This window comes from Nerophis lumbriciformis, linkage group LG36, assembly GCF_033978685.3.
Source record: "Nerophis lumbriciformis linkage group LG36, RoL_Nlum_v2.1, whole genome shotgun sequence".
In the NCBI taxonomy this organism is placed as follows: domain Eukaryota; kingdom Metazoa; phylum Chordata; class Actinopteri; order Syngnathiformes; family Syngnathidae; genus Nerophis; species Nerophis lumbriciformis.
In genome coordinates this window covers 3,907,973-3,924,496 of record NC_084583.2, presented here as the reverse complement: position 1 = coordinate 3,924,496, position 16,524 = coordinate 3,907,973, and the positions used below count along the sequence as shown (strand labels likewise).

Sequence of the window (16,524 nt, the reverse complement as noted above, 5' to 3'; positions counted from 1 at the left end):
GTCTGCACAAGGTGCAATTCGCGTAGTTTTCACCCTTTTTTTTTAATTTTTTTATTAATATTAGATATATAACAACGGGCGGATGGTGGGCGGGTGCAGTTCTGATCAAACGTTACATCGGGTGGATGGCGGATGGTTGACGACTTTCTGACGCGGTTGCGGATGAAATAATTGCCTATCCGCGCATCTCTAGTAGATACCATAACTTTCTACTTTTTTATTTTTAAACATGCATCTTTTTTTTTTTTTTTCTTCTTTTTTTTTATATTAGTTGATTCACTCCATCCAAACCAACTTTTCGTATGTGAGCACCGTGCACTGTCTTTGTGTGAGTCACATTCTCAGACTCTCTCTCTCTCGCTCAATGTGGTGCTTATAGATGCTTAAAAAAAAAAAAAATGATGATAACAATAATGATAATACAACACAGCAGCAATATGTCATTCTGTACATATCAGAGGACCTACTGGCAAGGGTCCGAAAGAACTGGGCCTAAATTTGTTTGAGGAGCGCTGCCCTGGTGTGCCGGGAGACAAATTGGGAGTGACAAATTGGTATGTGATTGCATGCTCTGATAAGTACAGGAGAAAAAAATAAATAAAATAAAATAAAATAAATAATAATAAAAAAATAAAAAATGCACAAACTTGTGATACCTGTTGCATTTTTCAAGGAAAACCTGACAAGAAAATGACTTGATTGCCAGCCATCCCTTGAAGAATGTTTATTTCTCTCCTTTGAGATTTTTTATTTTATTTTCTATTTTTTTTTTATTTTGATTTTTTTGTTGTTGTTGAGCGTAGCCTGGCACTGAAAAAAAAAAGAGCTGGATGACGTTGTAACTCCAATCTCCCTATATCTGTCTGTCTCTCTATATTTTCAGGAGACGGCACTGAAACCACCACACTATGGCACACTCTGTGGCACAGGTACAGCCCGCTCCCACAGGATTAAAATCAATCTCTAGCTCCCACCACCTAAAGAGAGAGAGAATGAGAGAGAGAGAGAAAAGAGAGAGAGAGTGGAGAAGTGAGCAAGTACTTTACTGCCTCAAAAGCTCACCTCCTCACACAAACACAGGACACATGGACACGGAGGAGAGAGAAAAAGGGTTGCCGGGGAGTGACATGAAAGAAAAAAAAAAAAAAAAAAAGAGACACACTTCATGTTTTCCTGCTTGAAACTTGACAAAGAAACCCTCTCTTGTCAAATGAATTTGTTTGAGTCCAATGCTATGACCTAAGGGTCCAGCACCCACGCTGTAAAATAGGTGTCAAATACAGTCAATGGATCTGTAAATTAAATATAAAACGAAAAGATGGGAAATTTGTGTTTGGTTATTTAGTTTTTTTCTTGGTCTATTCTAAGGAGCATCTTCACCGCCATGCCAAAAACATACCAGTATTGACTCCTGTTTGGTGTTTTTTTTGGATAGATTGTATGGTTAAAGTCTAACAATACAGTGGTAGCTTCACTTACTGTACAATGTCTGCTGTCATTAGGATGTGGACTGATAGAGTCTTATCAATGACTCATAATTCTTGCAATTTGTGGGGGGGAATTTTGCCTATCATTCACAATCATTATGTAAGAAAATAACATGTATTTTTTTTTTTTTTCAAGGAAATTTGTATTTATTGTTTGGCTAATTGATACAAAGGGGAAATTAACTTTTTGGGAGGTATTTTTTATTTTTTTTATTTTTCATTTTTTTAAAGAATTTATTAATCAATCAAACAAAACAATACAGAACAATACCGTAATAATGCAATCCAGTTCCAAAACCAAACCCGACCCAGCAACATTCAGAACAGCAATCAACAGAGCAATTGAGAGGAGACACAAACATGACACAGAACAATCTAAAAGTAGTAAAACAAAAATGAATATTATCAATATTAGTAACAATTTCAACATAGCAGTGATTAAAAATCCCTCATTGACATTATCATTACAGACATTATTAAAAAAATAAAAAATAAAATAATAAAATGAACAATAGTGTCACAGTGGCTTACACTTGCATCGCATCTCATAAACTTGACAATACATTGTGTCCAAAATTTTCCACAAAGATATAATAAGTCATATTTTTGGTTCATTTAATAGTTAAAACAAATTTAAATAATGGATCCCATATTCCAATATATGACTTATAAGCTAAATGCAGTTTTTTCTACTGATATTATCTCCATAGCTTGTGTATACCAGTCAGAATGTGTTGGACTAGCAACATCTATCCATTTTTTTTAATATTACCCTTTTTGTTATTATGCATATTGAAAGAAATGCATTTTTTTTTTTTTTTTTTTGGATGCATTCTCAATAGTAAATAAATGCGATCAAAAGTCAGCGTACACTGTCACTCTATTTTGCTTACAAAAAGCCCTTAAAACACCTCTATTAAGGTTTCATATACAGTACATGCTCTAAGTGTATATGTAATGTAGTAACAGGCAATATTTTTGTATTTTGCTCAATTGAAGTACACGCGGCTCACTAATTAAAACTTTTTCCCAACATTACTCACTGACAATATAATAAAACGTCACTTACTGTACGAGGTCTGCCGTCATCTGGATGCCGACTGCTAGAATATTGTCAAATTCCCGCTTAGATGAATAATGACTCAAAATAAGTCTTTTTGTGTTCTTCTCGCCTTTTCCGGGTCTAAATTGGCCGTCAAAGTGACTTGTCGGGAATACGTCCTTGTCCTTTTACTATCCAGGCGAGAGGCACGATTTGTGATCTGAAATTAACTTCCACCAGCAGCTGACCACTCGATGATGTCAACATTGCACACATTGTTGTGATCACGACGCCGCTATAATTAGTCCGTCCGCGTTAGCGCTTATAATAACAATATCACTAATACTCTTGTTATTTTTTTGATGGGTTGGATGGTTAAAGTCTACCAATGACAACGAGTGAATTACATACAGTGGTACCTTAAAGGGGATCTGTATTTTTTTTATTTTTTTATTTTTGATTTGTTTTGGCAGGAGGGGTTCACAATCATTATGTAAGAAAAGAACACTTATGTTTTCCTTTTTTTTAAATGTGTTCTAAATAGTAAATAAATGCGATCAAAAGTCATCTCACACTGTCACTCTATCCTGCCTACAAAAGCCCTTTAAACACCTCCATGAAGGTTTTATTTACATGATGTAAGTAATTATGTAATGTTGTAACAGGCAAAATTTAAGTATTTTGCTCAATTTAAGCGGCTCATTTTATAAAAAACTAAAAAAAAATGTCAACATTACTGACTGACAATATACTAAAACAAACATAATAAAATACCACCTACTGAACAAGGTCTGCTGTCATTAGGATGCCGACTGCTAGAATCTTATTCCCGCTTAGATGAAAAATGACTCATAATAAGTATTTTCGTGTCATTCTCGCCTTTCCCGGGTCTAAGTTGGCTGTCAAAGTGTACCAACTTGTCGGAATACGTCCTCATCCTTCTACTACCCAGGCGAGAGGCGTGATTTATGACCCAACATAAACTTCCACAAGGAAGGAAGCAGCTGATCAGTCAGTTGGGGCGGTATAGCTCGGTTGGTGGAGTGGCCGTGCCAGCAACTTGAGGGTTCCAGGTTCGATCCCCGCTTCTGCCGTCCTAGTCACTACCGTTGTGTCCTTGGGCAAGACACTTTACCCACCTGCTCCCAGTGCCGCCCACACTGGTTTAAATGTAACTTAGATATTGGGTTTCACCATGTAAAGCGCTTTGAGTCGCTAGAGAAAAGCGCTATATAAATAAGATAAAAAGAGAAACAATCGTGTCAACATTGGCTCGTAAGCTCGTGATAACAATGCCGCTATAAATAGTTTGTATGCGTTAGCGCTTATAATAACAACATCACTAATACTCGGTTAATATCCAAGTCACAAAATGTGAATGGGGTATTGTTTGCACTTTTTGGATGTTTATTTATTGGGTTTTATGGGCGGAAAAGATGACCTCCCTTTGGCTCCCGTTGTAAACAGACTTTTATTTACTAGTTGGAATACATTTTGAAAAAGTATATCCGCTGTCATGTTTTATTTTTTATAATGATTGCAAACGATAGGCAAAATTCCCCCCCAAAACTCCTGGAAATTACTGGCTTAGAGCGGATGTGTGAGTACCAAGTTAAAGGAAACGGCAGGCTGTCTTCTTCTAATAGATTTATTACAGTCTTTGCAAGCTGGGTAACGTTTGCTGTGGTCTGGAACAACACGGCACACAAATAACTATCAGAAATGTAGCCAAAAAACAATATAATACAGATGATGTTTTATGAGATACGCAAAACTAAATTATATACAAAGAGGATAAAAGAAAATGAGCTCAAATATACCTACACATGAGGCATAATGATGCAATATGTACATACAGCTAGCCTAAATAGCATGTCAGCATTGATTAGCTTTTAGTCATGCACTGACCAAACATGTATAATTAGCACTCCAACAAGTCAATAACATCAACAAAGCGCACCTTTGTGCATTCACGCACAGTATAAAATGTTTGGTGGACAAAATGAGACAAAAAAGGAGTGGAAGATTTTGCATGTAAACAAACTGTCGCGTCACAGTCCACGCTATGGTGAGTTGAAGAACCGCCAAAATTAGTAGGACAAAACGATGTTCGCCAAATCCTCTCACAAACAAAAAACATACTAAAAAAAAAAAAAAAAAAAAAAAAAATTCCCCCACATCTTTTTCCATTTTCAATCCTTTTTTTTTTTTTTTTTTACAAATGCTCCAGGGACCCTCGTACTAACAGTTCAAAATGAATTGGGCGTTGTTACAAGAAATGAAAAAAAAACATACCAAACATTCCCACCTTTTTCTTTTATGTTTACATGTACAGTGTGTGTGTGTGTGTGTGTGTGTGTGTGTGTGTGTGTGTGTGTGTGTGTGTGTGTGTGTATGTATCTACCACAGAGTTGATGGTGTTTATATTTATTGACGACATTTTCCCTTGCCTTTTTTTGCAAAGCTGCCTGCTGGCATTTTATTGTCTTAATTCTTTTTGCATTAATTTCCACACGAGCTCGCGCTCTCGGGACATAATGACTTCAAATGTATTTATGCTGCAAGGTCTACCGGTCCGGAGGCTTTCCGCCCGTGCATCTTCCCCCCCCCCCCCCCCCCCCGCCCACATAGCCGTCAACAACTGATCGCCTCGTTGTTATTACACTGGGAGGAGTGGACGGACAAGTTTAATACTTTCAGCTAAGCCACAATCACAAGGGACTAACTGCTGGGGTTATAATCAAAGGCTGTTTATGTAGGGCAGATTTGAAGAGCGCTAAGCCTGACCTTTTGTGTGTCACTTTATATTCCCCGGTCGGGACACGGTTTAAAGTGCGCAGAAAGACATATTAAAAATGACTCCAGATGGTCGGAAACAACAAAAATAGAATAATAAATCGTTTTCTAATACGAGGCCGGCAGGCTTATGAGCGAAAGTAACTTGCTTGCACTTCTTTACACTTGCAGAAATAATTTTTATAGATGACAAGAACATTGAGCACCAAACCTTGTGACCTCTTGTTCGGAGCATCATCATCTTTTTTTTTTTTTTTTTTTTTTACTCGTGTCTCACAGCAACACTACGGCACAACCGGTCCTGACGTGATCGAAGTCCGAAAACAGCCCGGTTGAGACGCATCTGCATTACGTACATATAACCATAGAATTAGGCTAATTAGGCTAATTAAAACATTGAGTACCAAAACCTTGTGACCTCTTGTTTGGAGCGTCTTTTTTTTATTTTATTTTTTAATTTTTTTTTTACTCGCGTCTCACAGCAACACTACGGCACAATTGGTCCTGACGTGATCAAAGTCCGAAAATGGCCGGTTGAGACGCATCTGCATTACGTACATATAACCATAAAATTAGGCTAATTAAAACATTGCGCACCAAAACCTTGTTGACCTCTTGTTCGGAACGTTTTTTTTTGTTTGTTTTTTTTTACTCGCGTCTCACAGCAACACTACGGCACAACCGGTCCTGACGTGATCAAAGTCCGAAAACGGCCGGTTCAGCCGCATCTGCACTACGTACATATAACCATAGAATTAGGCTAATTAAAACAATGAGCACCAACACCTTTTAAACTCTTGTTCGGAGCGTTTATTTTTTTTTTTATTTTTTTTTTTTTTTACTCGTGTCTCACAGCAACACTACGGCACAACCGGTCCTGACGTGATCGAAGTCCGAAAACAGCCCGGTTGAGACGCATCTGCATTACGTACATATAACCATAGAATTAGGCTAATTAAAACATTGAGCACCAAAACCTTGTGACCTCTTGTTCGGAGCGTCTATTTTTTTTATTTTTTTTATTTTTATTTTTTTATACTCGTGTCTCACAGCAACGCTACGACGTGATTAAAGTCCGAAAACGGCCGGTTGAGACGCATCTGCATTACGTACATATAACCATAGAATTAGGCTAATTAAAACATTGAACACCAAAACCTTGTGACCTCTTGTTCGGAGCGTCTATTTTTTTATTTTTATTTTTTTTATACACGTGTCTCACAGCAACACTACGGCGCAACCGGTCCTGACGTGATTAAAGTCCGAAAACGGCCGATTGAGACACATCTGCATTACGTACATATAACCATAGAATTAGGCTAATTAAAACATTGAGCTCCAAAACCATGTGACCTCTTGTTCGGAGCGTCTATTTATTTTTTTATTTTTTTTTACTCGCGTCTCACAGCAACACTACGGCACAACCGGTCCTGACGTGATCAAAGTCCGAAAACGGCCGGTTGAGACGCATCTGCATTTCGTACATATAACCATAGAATTAGGCTAATTAAAACATTGAGCACCAAAACCTTGTGACCTCTTGTTCGGAGCGTCTATTTTTTTTATTTTTTTAATTTTAATTTTTTTATACTCGTGTCTCACAGCAACGCTACGACGTGATTAAAGTCCGAAAACGGCCGGTTGAGACGCATCTGCATTACGTACATATAACCATAGAATTAGGCTAATTAAAACATTGCGCACCAAAACCTTGTGACCTCTTGTTCGGAGCGTCTTTTTATTTTTTTTATTTATTTTTTTTACTCGTGTCTCACAGCAACGCTCCGGCACAACCGGTCCTGACGTGATCAAAGTCCGAAAACGGCCGGTTGAGACGCATCTGCACTACGTACATATAACCATAGAATTAGGCTAATTAAAACATTGAGCACCAAAACCTTGTGACCTCTTGTTCGGAGCGTCTATTTTTTTTATTTTTTTTATTTTTATTTTTTTATACTCGTGTCTCACAGCAACGCTACGACGTGATTAAAGTCCGAAAACGGCCGGTTGAGACGCATCTGCATTACGTACATATAACCATAGAATTAGGCTAATTAAAACATTGAACACCAAAACCTTGTGACGTCTTGTTCGGAGCGTCTATTTATTTTTTTTATTTTTTTTTTTTACTCGTGTCTCACAGCAACGCTCCGGCACAACCGGTCCTGACGTGATCAAAGTCCGAAAACGGCCGGTTGAGACGCATCTGCATTACGTACATATAACCATAGAATTAGGCTAATTAAAACATTGTGCACCAAAACCTTGTGACCTCTTGTTTGGAGCATCATCTTTTTTTTTTACTTTTTTTTTTTTTTTTTTTTTTACTCGCATCTCACAGCAACACTACGACTCGATCAACCGGTTCTGACATGATCATTTTCTGAAAATGGCCGGTGAGGCGCATCTGCAATATGTACATATAACCATAGAATTAGGCTAATTAAAACATTAAACACCAAAACCTTGTGACCTCTTGTTCGGAGCGTCTTTTTTTTTTTTTTTTCCTCGTGTCTCACAGCAACGCTACGTAACAACTGGTCCTGACGAGATCAAAGTCCTAAAACGGCCGGTTGAGACGCATCTGCATCACGTACATACCACCATAGAATTAGGCTAATTAAAACATTACACACCAAAACCTTGTGACCTCTTGTTCGGAGCGTCTATTTTTTATTTTTTTATTTTTTTTTATACTCGTGTCTCACAGCAACACTACGACACAACCGGTCCTGACGTGATCAAAATCCGAAAACGGCCGGTTGAGACGCATCTGCATTACGTACATACAACCATAGAATTAGGCTAATTAAAACATTGACCACCAAAACCTTGTGACCTCTTGTTTGGAGCATCATCTTTTTTTTTTACTTTTTTTTTTTTTTTTTTTTACTCGCATCTCACAGCAACACTACGACTCGATCAACCGGTTCTGACATGATCATTTTCTGAAAATGGCCGGTGAGGCGCATCTGCAATATGTACATATAACCATAGAATTAGGCTAATTAAAACATTAAACACCAAAACCTTGTGACCTCTTGTTCGGAGCGTCTTTTTTTTTTTTTTTTCCTCGTGTCTCACAGCAACGCTACGTAACAACTGGTCCTGACGAGATCAAAGTCCTAAAACGGCCGGTTGAGACGCATCTGCATCACGTACATACCACCATAGAATTAGGCTAATTAAAACATTACACACCAAAACCTTGTGACCTCTTGTTCGGAGCGTCTATTTTTTGTTTTTTTATTTTTTTTTATACTCGTGTCTCACAGCAACACTACGGCACAACCGGTCCTGACGTGATCAAAGTCCGAAAACGGCCGGTTGAGACGCATCTGCATTACGTACATACAACCATAGAATTAGGCTAATTAAAACATTGACCACCAAAACCTTGTTACCTCTTGTTCGGAGCGTCTTTTTTTTTTTTTTTACTCGCGTCTCACAGCAACACTACGGCACAACTGGTCCTGACGTGATCAAAGTCCGAAAACGGCCGGTTGAGACACATCTGCATTACGTACATATAACCATAGAATTAGGCTAATTAAAACATTGAGCACCAAAACCTTGTGACCTCTTGTTCGGAGCGTCTATTTTTTTAATTTTTTTTATTTTAATTTTTTTATACTCGTGTCTCACAGCAACGCTACGACGTGATTAAAGTCCGAAAACGGCCGGTTGAGACGCATCTGCATTACGTACATATAACCATAGAATTAGGCTAATTAAAACATTGAACACCAAAACCTTGTGACCTCTTGTTCGGAGCGTCTATTTTTTTATTTTTATTTTTTTTATACACGTGTCTCACAGCAACACTACGGCGCAACCGGTCCTGACGTGATCAAAGTCCGAAAACGGCCGGTTGAGACGCATCTGCATTACGTACATATAACCATAGAATTAGGCTAATTAAAACATTGAACACCAAAACCTTGTGACCTCTTGTTCGGAGCGTCTATTTTTTTTTTTTTTTTTTTTTTATACTCGTGTCTCACAGCAACACTACGATACGTTGTTCGGAGCGTCTTTTTTTTTTAATTTTTTTTTTTTTTTACTCGTGTCTCACAGCAACGCTCCGGCACAACTGGTCCTGACGTGATCAAAGTCCGAAAACGGCCTGTTGAGACGCATCTGCATTACGTACATATAACCATAGAATTAGGCTAATTAAAACATTGAGCACCAAAACCTTGTGACCTCTTGTTCGGAGCGTCTATTTTTTTTATTTTTTTTATTTTAATTTTTTTATACTCGTGTCTCACAGCAACGCTACGACGTGATTAAAGTCCGAAAACGGCCGGTTGAGACGCATCTGCATTACGTACATATAACCATAGAATTAGGCTAATTAAAACATTGAACACCAAAACCTTGTGACCTCTTGTTCGGAGCGTCTATTTTTTATTTTTTTATTTTTTTTTATACTCGTGTCTCACAGCAACACTACGGCGCAACCGGTCCTGACGTGATCAAAGTCCGAAAACGGCCGGTTGAGACGCATCTGCATTACGTACATATAACCATAGAATTAGGCTAATTAAAACATTGCGCACCAAAACCTTGTGACCTCTTGTTCGGAGCGTCTTTTTATTTTTATTTTATTTTTTTTTTACTCGTGTCTCACAGCAACGCTCCGGCACAACTGGTCCTGACGTGATCAAAGTCCGAAAACGGCCTGTTGAGACGCATCTGCATTTCGTACATATAACCATAGAATTAGGCTAATTAAAACATTGAGCACCAAAACCTTGTGACCTCTTGTTCGGAGCGTCTATTTTTTTTATTTTTTTTATTTTAATTTTTTTATACTCGTGTCTCACAGCAACGCTACGACGTGATTAAAGTCCGAAAACGGCCGGTTGAGACGCATCTGCATTACGTACATATAACCATAGAATTAGGCTAATTAAAACATTGAACACCAAAACCTTGTGACCTCTTGTTCGGAGCGTCTATTTTTTATTTTTTATTTTTTATTTTTTTTTTTTTTTTTTTTTTTTTTTTTTTTTTTTTTTTTTTTTTTTTTTTTTTTTATGTCCTGTCCAGCTTCTCAGGCAAATCATATAGTTGATGTAGATGCCCATGACGGCTGTTCAGATTTACTTTACAAAAGAGAAGTGTAGGATACTTCTCTTGTTGCCTTATTTGTATTTGACTTTATTAAATGTATTTATATTATCATTTAGTGCAGCCGGGCCGGAGCAGGAGGGGATAGAAAGAGAAAAAAAAAAGAAGACAGAGGGGGAAATTGTGGGGACAAGAGGGGGATTAGACAGAGAGACAAAAACAACAACAGCAAACAACAACAACAACAACAATAGAGCAACATCAGCAAATATGACATGTACAAATATGATGGTAAAAGTAATAGCAAATAAGCAGTTAGCGAAAAATAAAAAATAATACAGAAATGACAATGAGCATTATTACACTACAAATGGATCAATACAAATACCAATAGAAATAGCGCTATTGATAATGAACAATACCAATAATTTACCTTTATTATCAAAAATACAGTTGTTTAAATGCAACAATACATATACGTAATGATAACTTGAGATACGAAAGAATCGTGTCTCACAGCAACACTACGGCGCAACCGGTCCTGACGTGATTAAAGTCCGAAAACGGCCGATTGAGACACATCTGCATTACGTACATATAACCATAGAATTAGGCTAATTAAAACATTGAGCTCCAAAACCATGTGACCTCTTGTTCGGAGCGTCTATTTATTTTTTTATTTTTTTTTACTCGCGTCTCACAGCAACACTACGGCACAACTGGTCCTGACGTGATCAAAGTCCGAAAACGGCCGGTTAAGACGCATCTACATTACGTACATACAACCATAGAATTAGGCTAATTAGGCTAATTAAAACATTGAGCACCAAATTGTGACCTCTTGTTTGGAGCATCATCTTTTTTTTTAACTTTTTTTTTATTTTTTTTTTAACTCGTGTCTCACAGCAACACTACGGCACAACTGGTCCTGACGTGATCATTTTCTGAAAACGGCCGGTTGAGACGCATCTGCATCACGTACATACAACCATAAAATTAGGCTAATTAAAACATTGCGCACCAAACCTTGTGACCTCTTGTTTGGAGCATCATCTTTTTTTTTTACTTTTTTTTTTTTTTTTTTTACTCGCATCTCACAGCAACACTACGACTCAACCGGTTCTGACATGATCATTTTCTGAAAATGGCCGGTGAGGCGCATCTGCAATATGTATATATAACCATAGAATTAGGCTAATTAAAACATTAAACACCAAAACCTTGTGACCTCTTGTTCGGGGCGTCTTTTTTTTTTTTTTTCCTCGTGTCTCACAGCAACGCTACGTAACAACTGGTCCTGACGAGATCAAAGTCCTAAAACGGCCTGTTGAGACGCATCTGCATCACGTACATACCACCATAGAATTAGGCTAATTAAAACATTACACACCAAAACCTTGTGACCTCTTGTTCGGAGCGTCTATTTTTTATTTATTTTATTTTTTTTATACTCGTGTCTCACAGCAACACTACGACACAATCGGTCCTGACGTGATCAAAGTCCGAAAACGGCCGGTTGAGACGCATCTGCATTACGTACATATAACCATAGAATTAGGCTAATTAAAACATTGCGCACCAAAACCTTGTGACCTCTTGTTCGGAGCGTCTTTTTATTTTTTTTATTTATTTTTTTTACTCGTGTCTCACAGCAACGCTCCGGCACAACCGGTCCTGACGTGATCAAAGTCCGAAAACGGCCGGTTGAGACGCATCTGCATTACGTACATATAACCATAGAATTAGGCTAATTAAAACATTGAGCACCAAACCTTGTGACCTCTTGTTTGGAGCATCATCTTTTTTTTTTACTTTTTTTTTTTTTTTTTTTACTCGCATCTCACAGCAACACTACGACTCGATCAACCGGTTCTGACATGATCATTTTCTGAAAATGGCCGGTGAGGCGCATCTGCAATATGTACATATAACCATAGAATTAGGCTAATTAAAACATTAAACACCAAAACCTTGTGACCTCTTGTTCGGAGCGTCTTTTTTTTTTTTTTTTTTCCTCGTGTCTCACAGCAACGCTACGTAATAACTGGTCCTGACGAGATCAAAGTCCTAAAACGGCCGGTTGAGAGGCATCTGCATCACGTACATACCACCATAGAATTAGGCTAATTAAAACATTACACACCAAAACCTTGTGACCTCTTGTTCGGAGCGTCTATTTTTTATTTTTTTATTTTTTTTTATACTCGTGTCTCACAGCAACACTACGACACAACCGGTCCTGACTTGATCAAAGTCCGAAAACGGCCGGTTGAGACGCATCTGCATTACGTACATACAACCATAGAATTAGGCTAATTAAAACATTGACCACCAAAACCTTGTTACCTCTTGTTCGGAGCGTCTTTTTTTTTTTTTTTTACTCGCGTCTCACAGCAACACTACGGCACAACCGGTCCTGACGTGATTAAAGTCCGAAAACGGCCGATTGAGACACATCTGCATTACGTACATATAACCATAGAATTAGGCTAATTAAAACATTGAGCTCCAAAACCATGTGACCTCTTGTTCGGAGCGTCTATTTATTTTTTTATTTTTTTTTACTCGCGTCTCACAGCAACACTACGGCACAACCGGTCCTGACGTGATCAAAGTCCGAAAACGGCCGGTTAAGACGCATCTACATTACGTACATACAACCATAGAATTAGGCTAATTAGGCTAATTAAAACATTGAGCACCAAATTGTGACCTCTTGTTTGGAGCATCATCTTTTTTTTTTACTTTTTTTTTATTTTTTTTTTAACTTGTGTCTCACAGCAACACTACGGCACAACTGGTCCTGACGTGATCAAAGTCCGAAAACGGCCGGTTAAGACGCATCTACATTACGTACATACAACCATAGAATTAGGCCAATTAAAACATTGAGCACCAAACCTTTTTTTTATTTATTTTATTTTTATTTTTTCCAACACGTCTTCCTATGAGGAAGCAGTGCCTGAGGAATCTGTGGTGGGCTCTCCTATTTCTGGGGCTGAGGTTGCTGAGGTAGTTAAAAAGCTCCTCGGTGGCAAGGCCCCGGGGGTGGATGAGATCCGCCCGGAGTTCCTTAAGGCTCTGGATGCTGTAGGGCTGTCTTGGTTGACAAGACTCTGCAGCATCGCGTGGACATCGGGGGCAGTACCTCTGGATTGGCAGACCGGGGTGGTGGTTCCTCTCTTTAAAAAGGGGAACCGGAGGGTGTGTTCTAACTATCGTGGGATCACACTCCTCAGCCTTCCCGGTAAGGTCTATTCAGGTGTACTGGAGAGGAGGCTACGCCGGATAGTCGAACCTCGGATTCAGGAGGAACAGTGTGGTTTTCGTCCTGGTCGTGGAACTGTGGACCAGCTCTATACTCTCGGCAGGGTCCTTGAGGGTGCATGGGAGTTTGCCCAACCAGTCTACATGTGCTTTGTGGACTTGGAGAAGGCATTCGACCGTGTCCCTCGGGAAGTCCTGTGGGGAGTGCTCAGAGAGTATGGGGTTTCGGACTGTCTGATTGTGGCGGTCCGCTCCCTGTATGATCAGTGTCAGAGCTTGGTTCGCATTGCCGGCAGTAAGTCGGACACGTTTCCGGTGAGGGTTGGACTCCGCCAAGGCTGCCCTTTGTCACCCATTCTGTTCATAACTTTTATGGACAGAATTTCTAGGCGCAGTCAAGGCGTTGAGGGGATCCGGTTTGGTGGCTGCAGGATTAGGTCTCTGCTTTTTGCAGATGATTTGGTCCTGATGGCTTCATCTGGCCAGGATCTTCAGCTCTCACTGGATCGGTTCGCAGCTGAGTGTGAAGCGACTGGGATGAGAATCAGCACCTCCAAGTCCGAGTCCATGGTTCTCGCCCGGAAAAGGGTGGAGTGCCATCTCCGGGTTGGGGAGGAGATCTTGCCCCAAGTGGAGGAGTTCAAGTACCTCGGAGTCTTGTTCACGAGTGAGGGAAGAGTGGATCGTGAGATCGACAGGCGGATCGGTGCGGCGTCTTCAGTAATGCGGACGCTGTATCGATCCGTTGTGGTGAAGAAGGAGCTGAGCCGGAAGGCAAAGCTCTCAATTTACCGGTCGATCTACGTTCCCATCCTCACCTATGGTCATGAGCTTTGGGTTATGACCGAAAGGACAAGATCACGGGTACAAGCGGCCGAAATGAGTTTCCTCCGTCGGGTGGCGGGGCTCTCCCTTAGAGATAGGGTGAGAAGCTCTGTCATCCGGGGGGAGCTCAAAGTAAAGCCGCTGCTCCTCCGCATCGAGAGGAGCCAGATGAGGTGGTTCGGGCATCTGGTCAGGATGCCACCCGAGCGCCTCCCTAAGGAGGTGTTTAGGGCATGTCCGACCGGTAGGAGGCCACGAGGAAGACCCAGGACACGTTGGGAAGATTATGTCTCCCGGCTGGCCTGGGAACGCCTCGGGATCCCCCGGGAGGAGCTGGACGAAGTGGCTGGGGAGAGGGAAGTCTGGGCTTCCCTGCTTAGGCTGCTGCCCCCGCGACCCGACCTCGGATAAGCGGAAGAAGATGGATGGATGGATGGATTTTTTTTTAAATTATTCATTTATTTATTATTTTACTTGCGTCTCACAGCAACACTACGGCACAACTGGTCCTGACGTGATCAAAGTCCGAAAACGGCCTGTTGAGACGCATCTGCATTTCGTACATATAACCATAGAATTAGGCTAATTAAAACATTGAGCTCCAAAACCTTGTGACCTCTTGTTCGGAGCGTCTATTTTTTTTATTTTTTTTATTTTAATTTGTTTATACTCGTGTCTCACAGCAACGCTACGACGTGATTAAAGTCCGAAAACGGCCGGTTAAGACGCATCTGCATTACGTACATATAACCATAGAATTAGGCTATTTAAAACATTGCGCACCAAAACCTTGTGACCTCTTGTTCGGAGCGTCTTTTAATTTTTTTTATTTATTTTTTTTACTCGTGTCTCACAGCAACGCTCCGGCACAACCGGTCCTGACGTGATCAAAGTCCGAAAACGGCCGGTTGAGACGCATCTGCATTTCGTACATATAACCATAGAATTAGGCTAATTAAAACATTGAGCTCCAAAACCTTGTGACCTCTTGTTCGGAGCGTCTATTTTTTTTATTTTTTTTATTTTAATTTGTTTATACTCGTGTCTCACAGCAACGCTACGACGTGATTAAAGTCCGAAAACGGCCGGTTAAGACGCATCTGCATTACGTACATATAACCATAGAATTAGGCTATTTAAAACATTGCGCACCAAAACCTTGTGACCTCTTGTTCGGAGCGTCTTTTAATTTTTTTTATTTATTTTTTTTACTCGTGTCTCACAGCAACGCTCCGGCACAACCGGTCCTGACGTGATCAAAGTCCGAAAACGGCCGGTTGAGACGCATCTGCATTACGTACATACAACCATAGAATTAGGCTAATTAAAACATTGACCACCAAAACCTTGTTACCTCTTGTTCGGAGCGTCTTTTTTTTTTTTTTTTACTCGCGTCTCACAGCAACACTACGGCACAACCGGTCCTGACGTGATTAAAGTCCGAAAACGGCCGATTGAGACACATCTGCATTACGTACATATAACCATAGAATTAGGCTAATTAAAACATTGAGCTCCAAAACCATGTGACCTCTTGTTCGGAGCGTCTATTTATTTTTTTATTTTTTTTTTACTCGCGTCTCACAGCAACACTACGGCACAACCGGTCCTGACGTGATCAAAGTCCGAAAACGGCCGGTTAAGACGCATCTACATTACGCACATACAACCATAGAATTAGGCTAATTAGGCTAATTAAAACATTGAGCACGAAATTGTGACCTCTTGTTTGGAGCATCATCTTTTTTTTTTAATTCGTGTCTCACAGCAACACTACGGCACAACCGGTCCTGACGTGATCATTTTCTGAAAACGGCCGGTTGAGACGCATCTGCATCACGTACATATAACCATAGAATTAGGCCAATTAAAACATTGAGCACCAAACCTTTTTTTTATTTATTTTTTTTTAAATTATTCATTTATTTATTATTTTACTTGCGTCTCACAGCAACACTACGGCACAATCGGTCCTGACGTAATCAAAGTCCGAAAACGGCCCGTTGAGACGCATCTGCATTACGTACA

At 39.8% G+C, this 16,524-nt stretch overlaps 1 protein-coding gene across 2 annotated transcripts in view; it reads left to right on the top strand.

Moving 5' to 3' along the window:
- The window catches only part of pcdh11 (protocadherin 11), a 624,709-nt gene that overhangs the window by 44,371 nt on the left and 563,814 nt on the right, over positions 1 to 16,524 (top strand). The window contains exon 3 of one of the 2 annotated variants that reach the window (XM_061930582.2): positions 884 to 5,133. The exons of the other annotated variant lie outside the window; for it this stretch is intronic. Coding sequence (XP_061786566.1) covers positions 884 to 967 — 84 coding nt within the window. The 3' untranslated portion in view covers positions 968 to 5,133. Of the gene's footprint in view, positions 1 to 883; positions 5,134 to 16,524 lie in introns of those variants that run through there. 2 annotated transcript variants of the gene reach the window in all.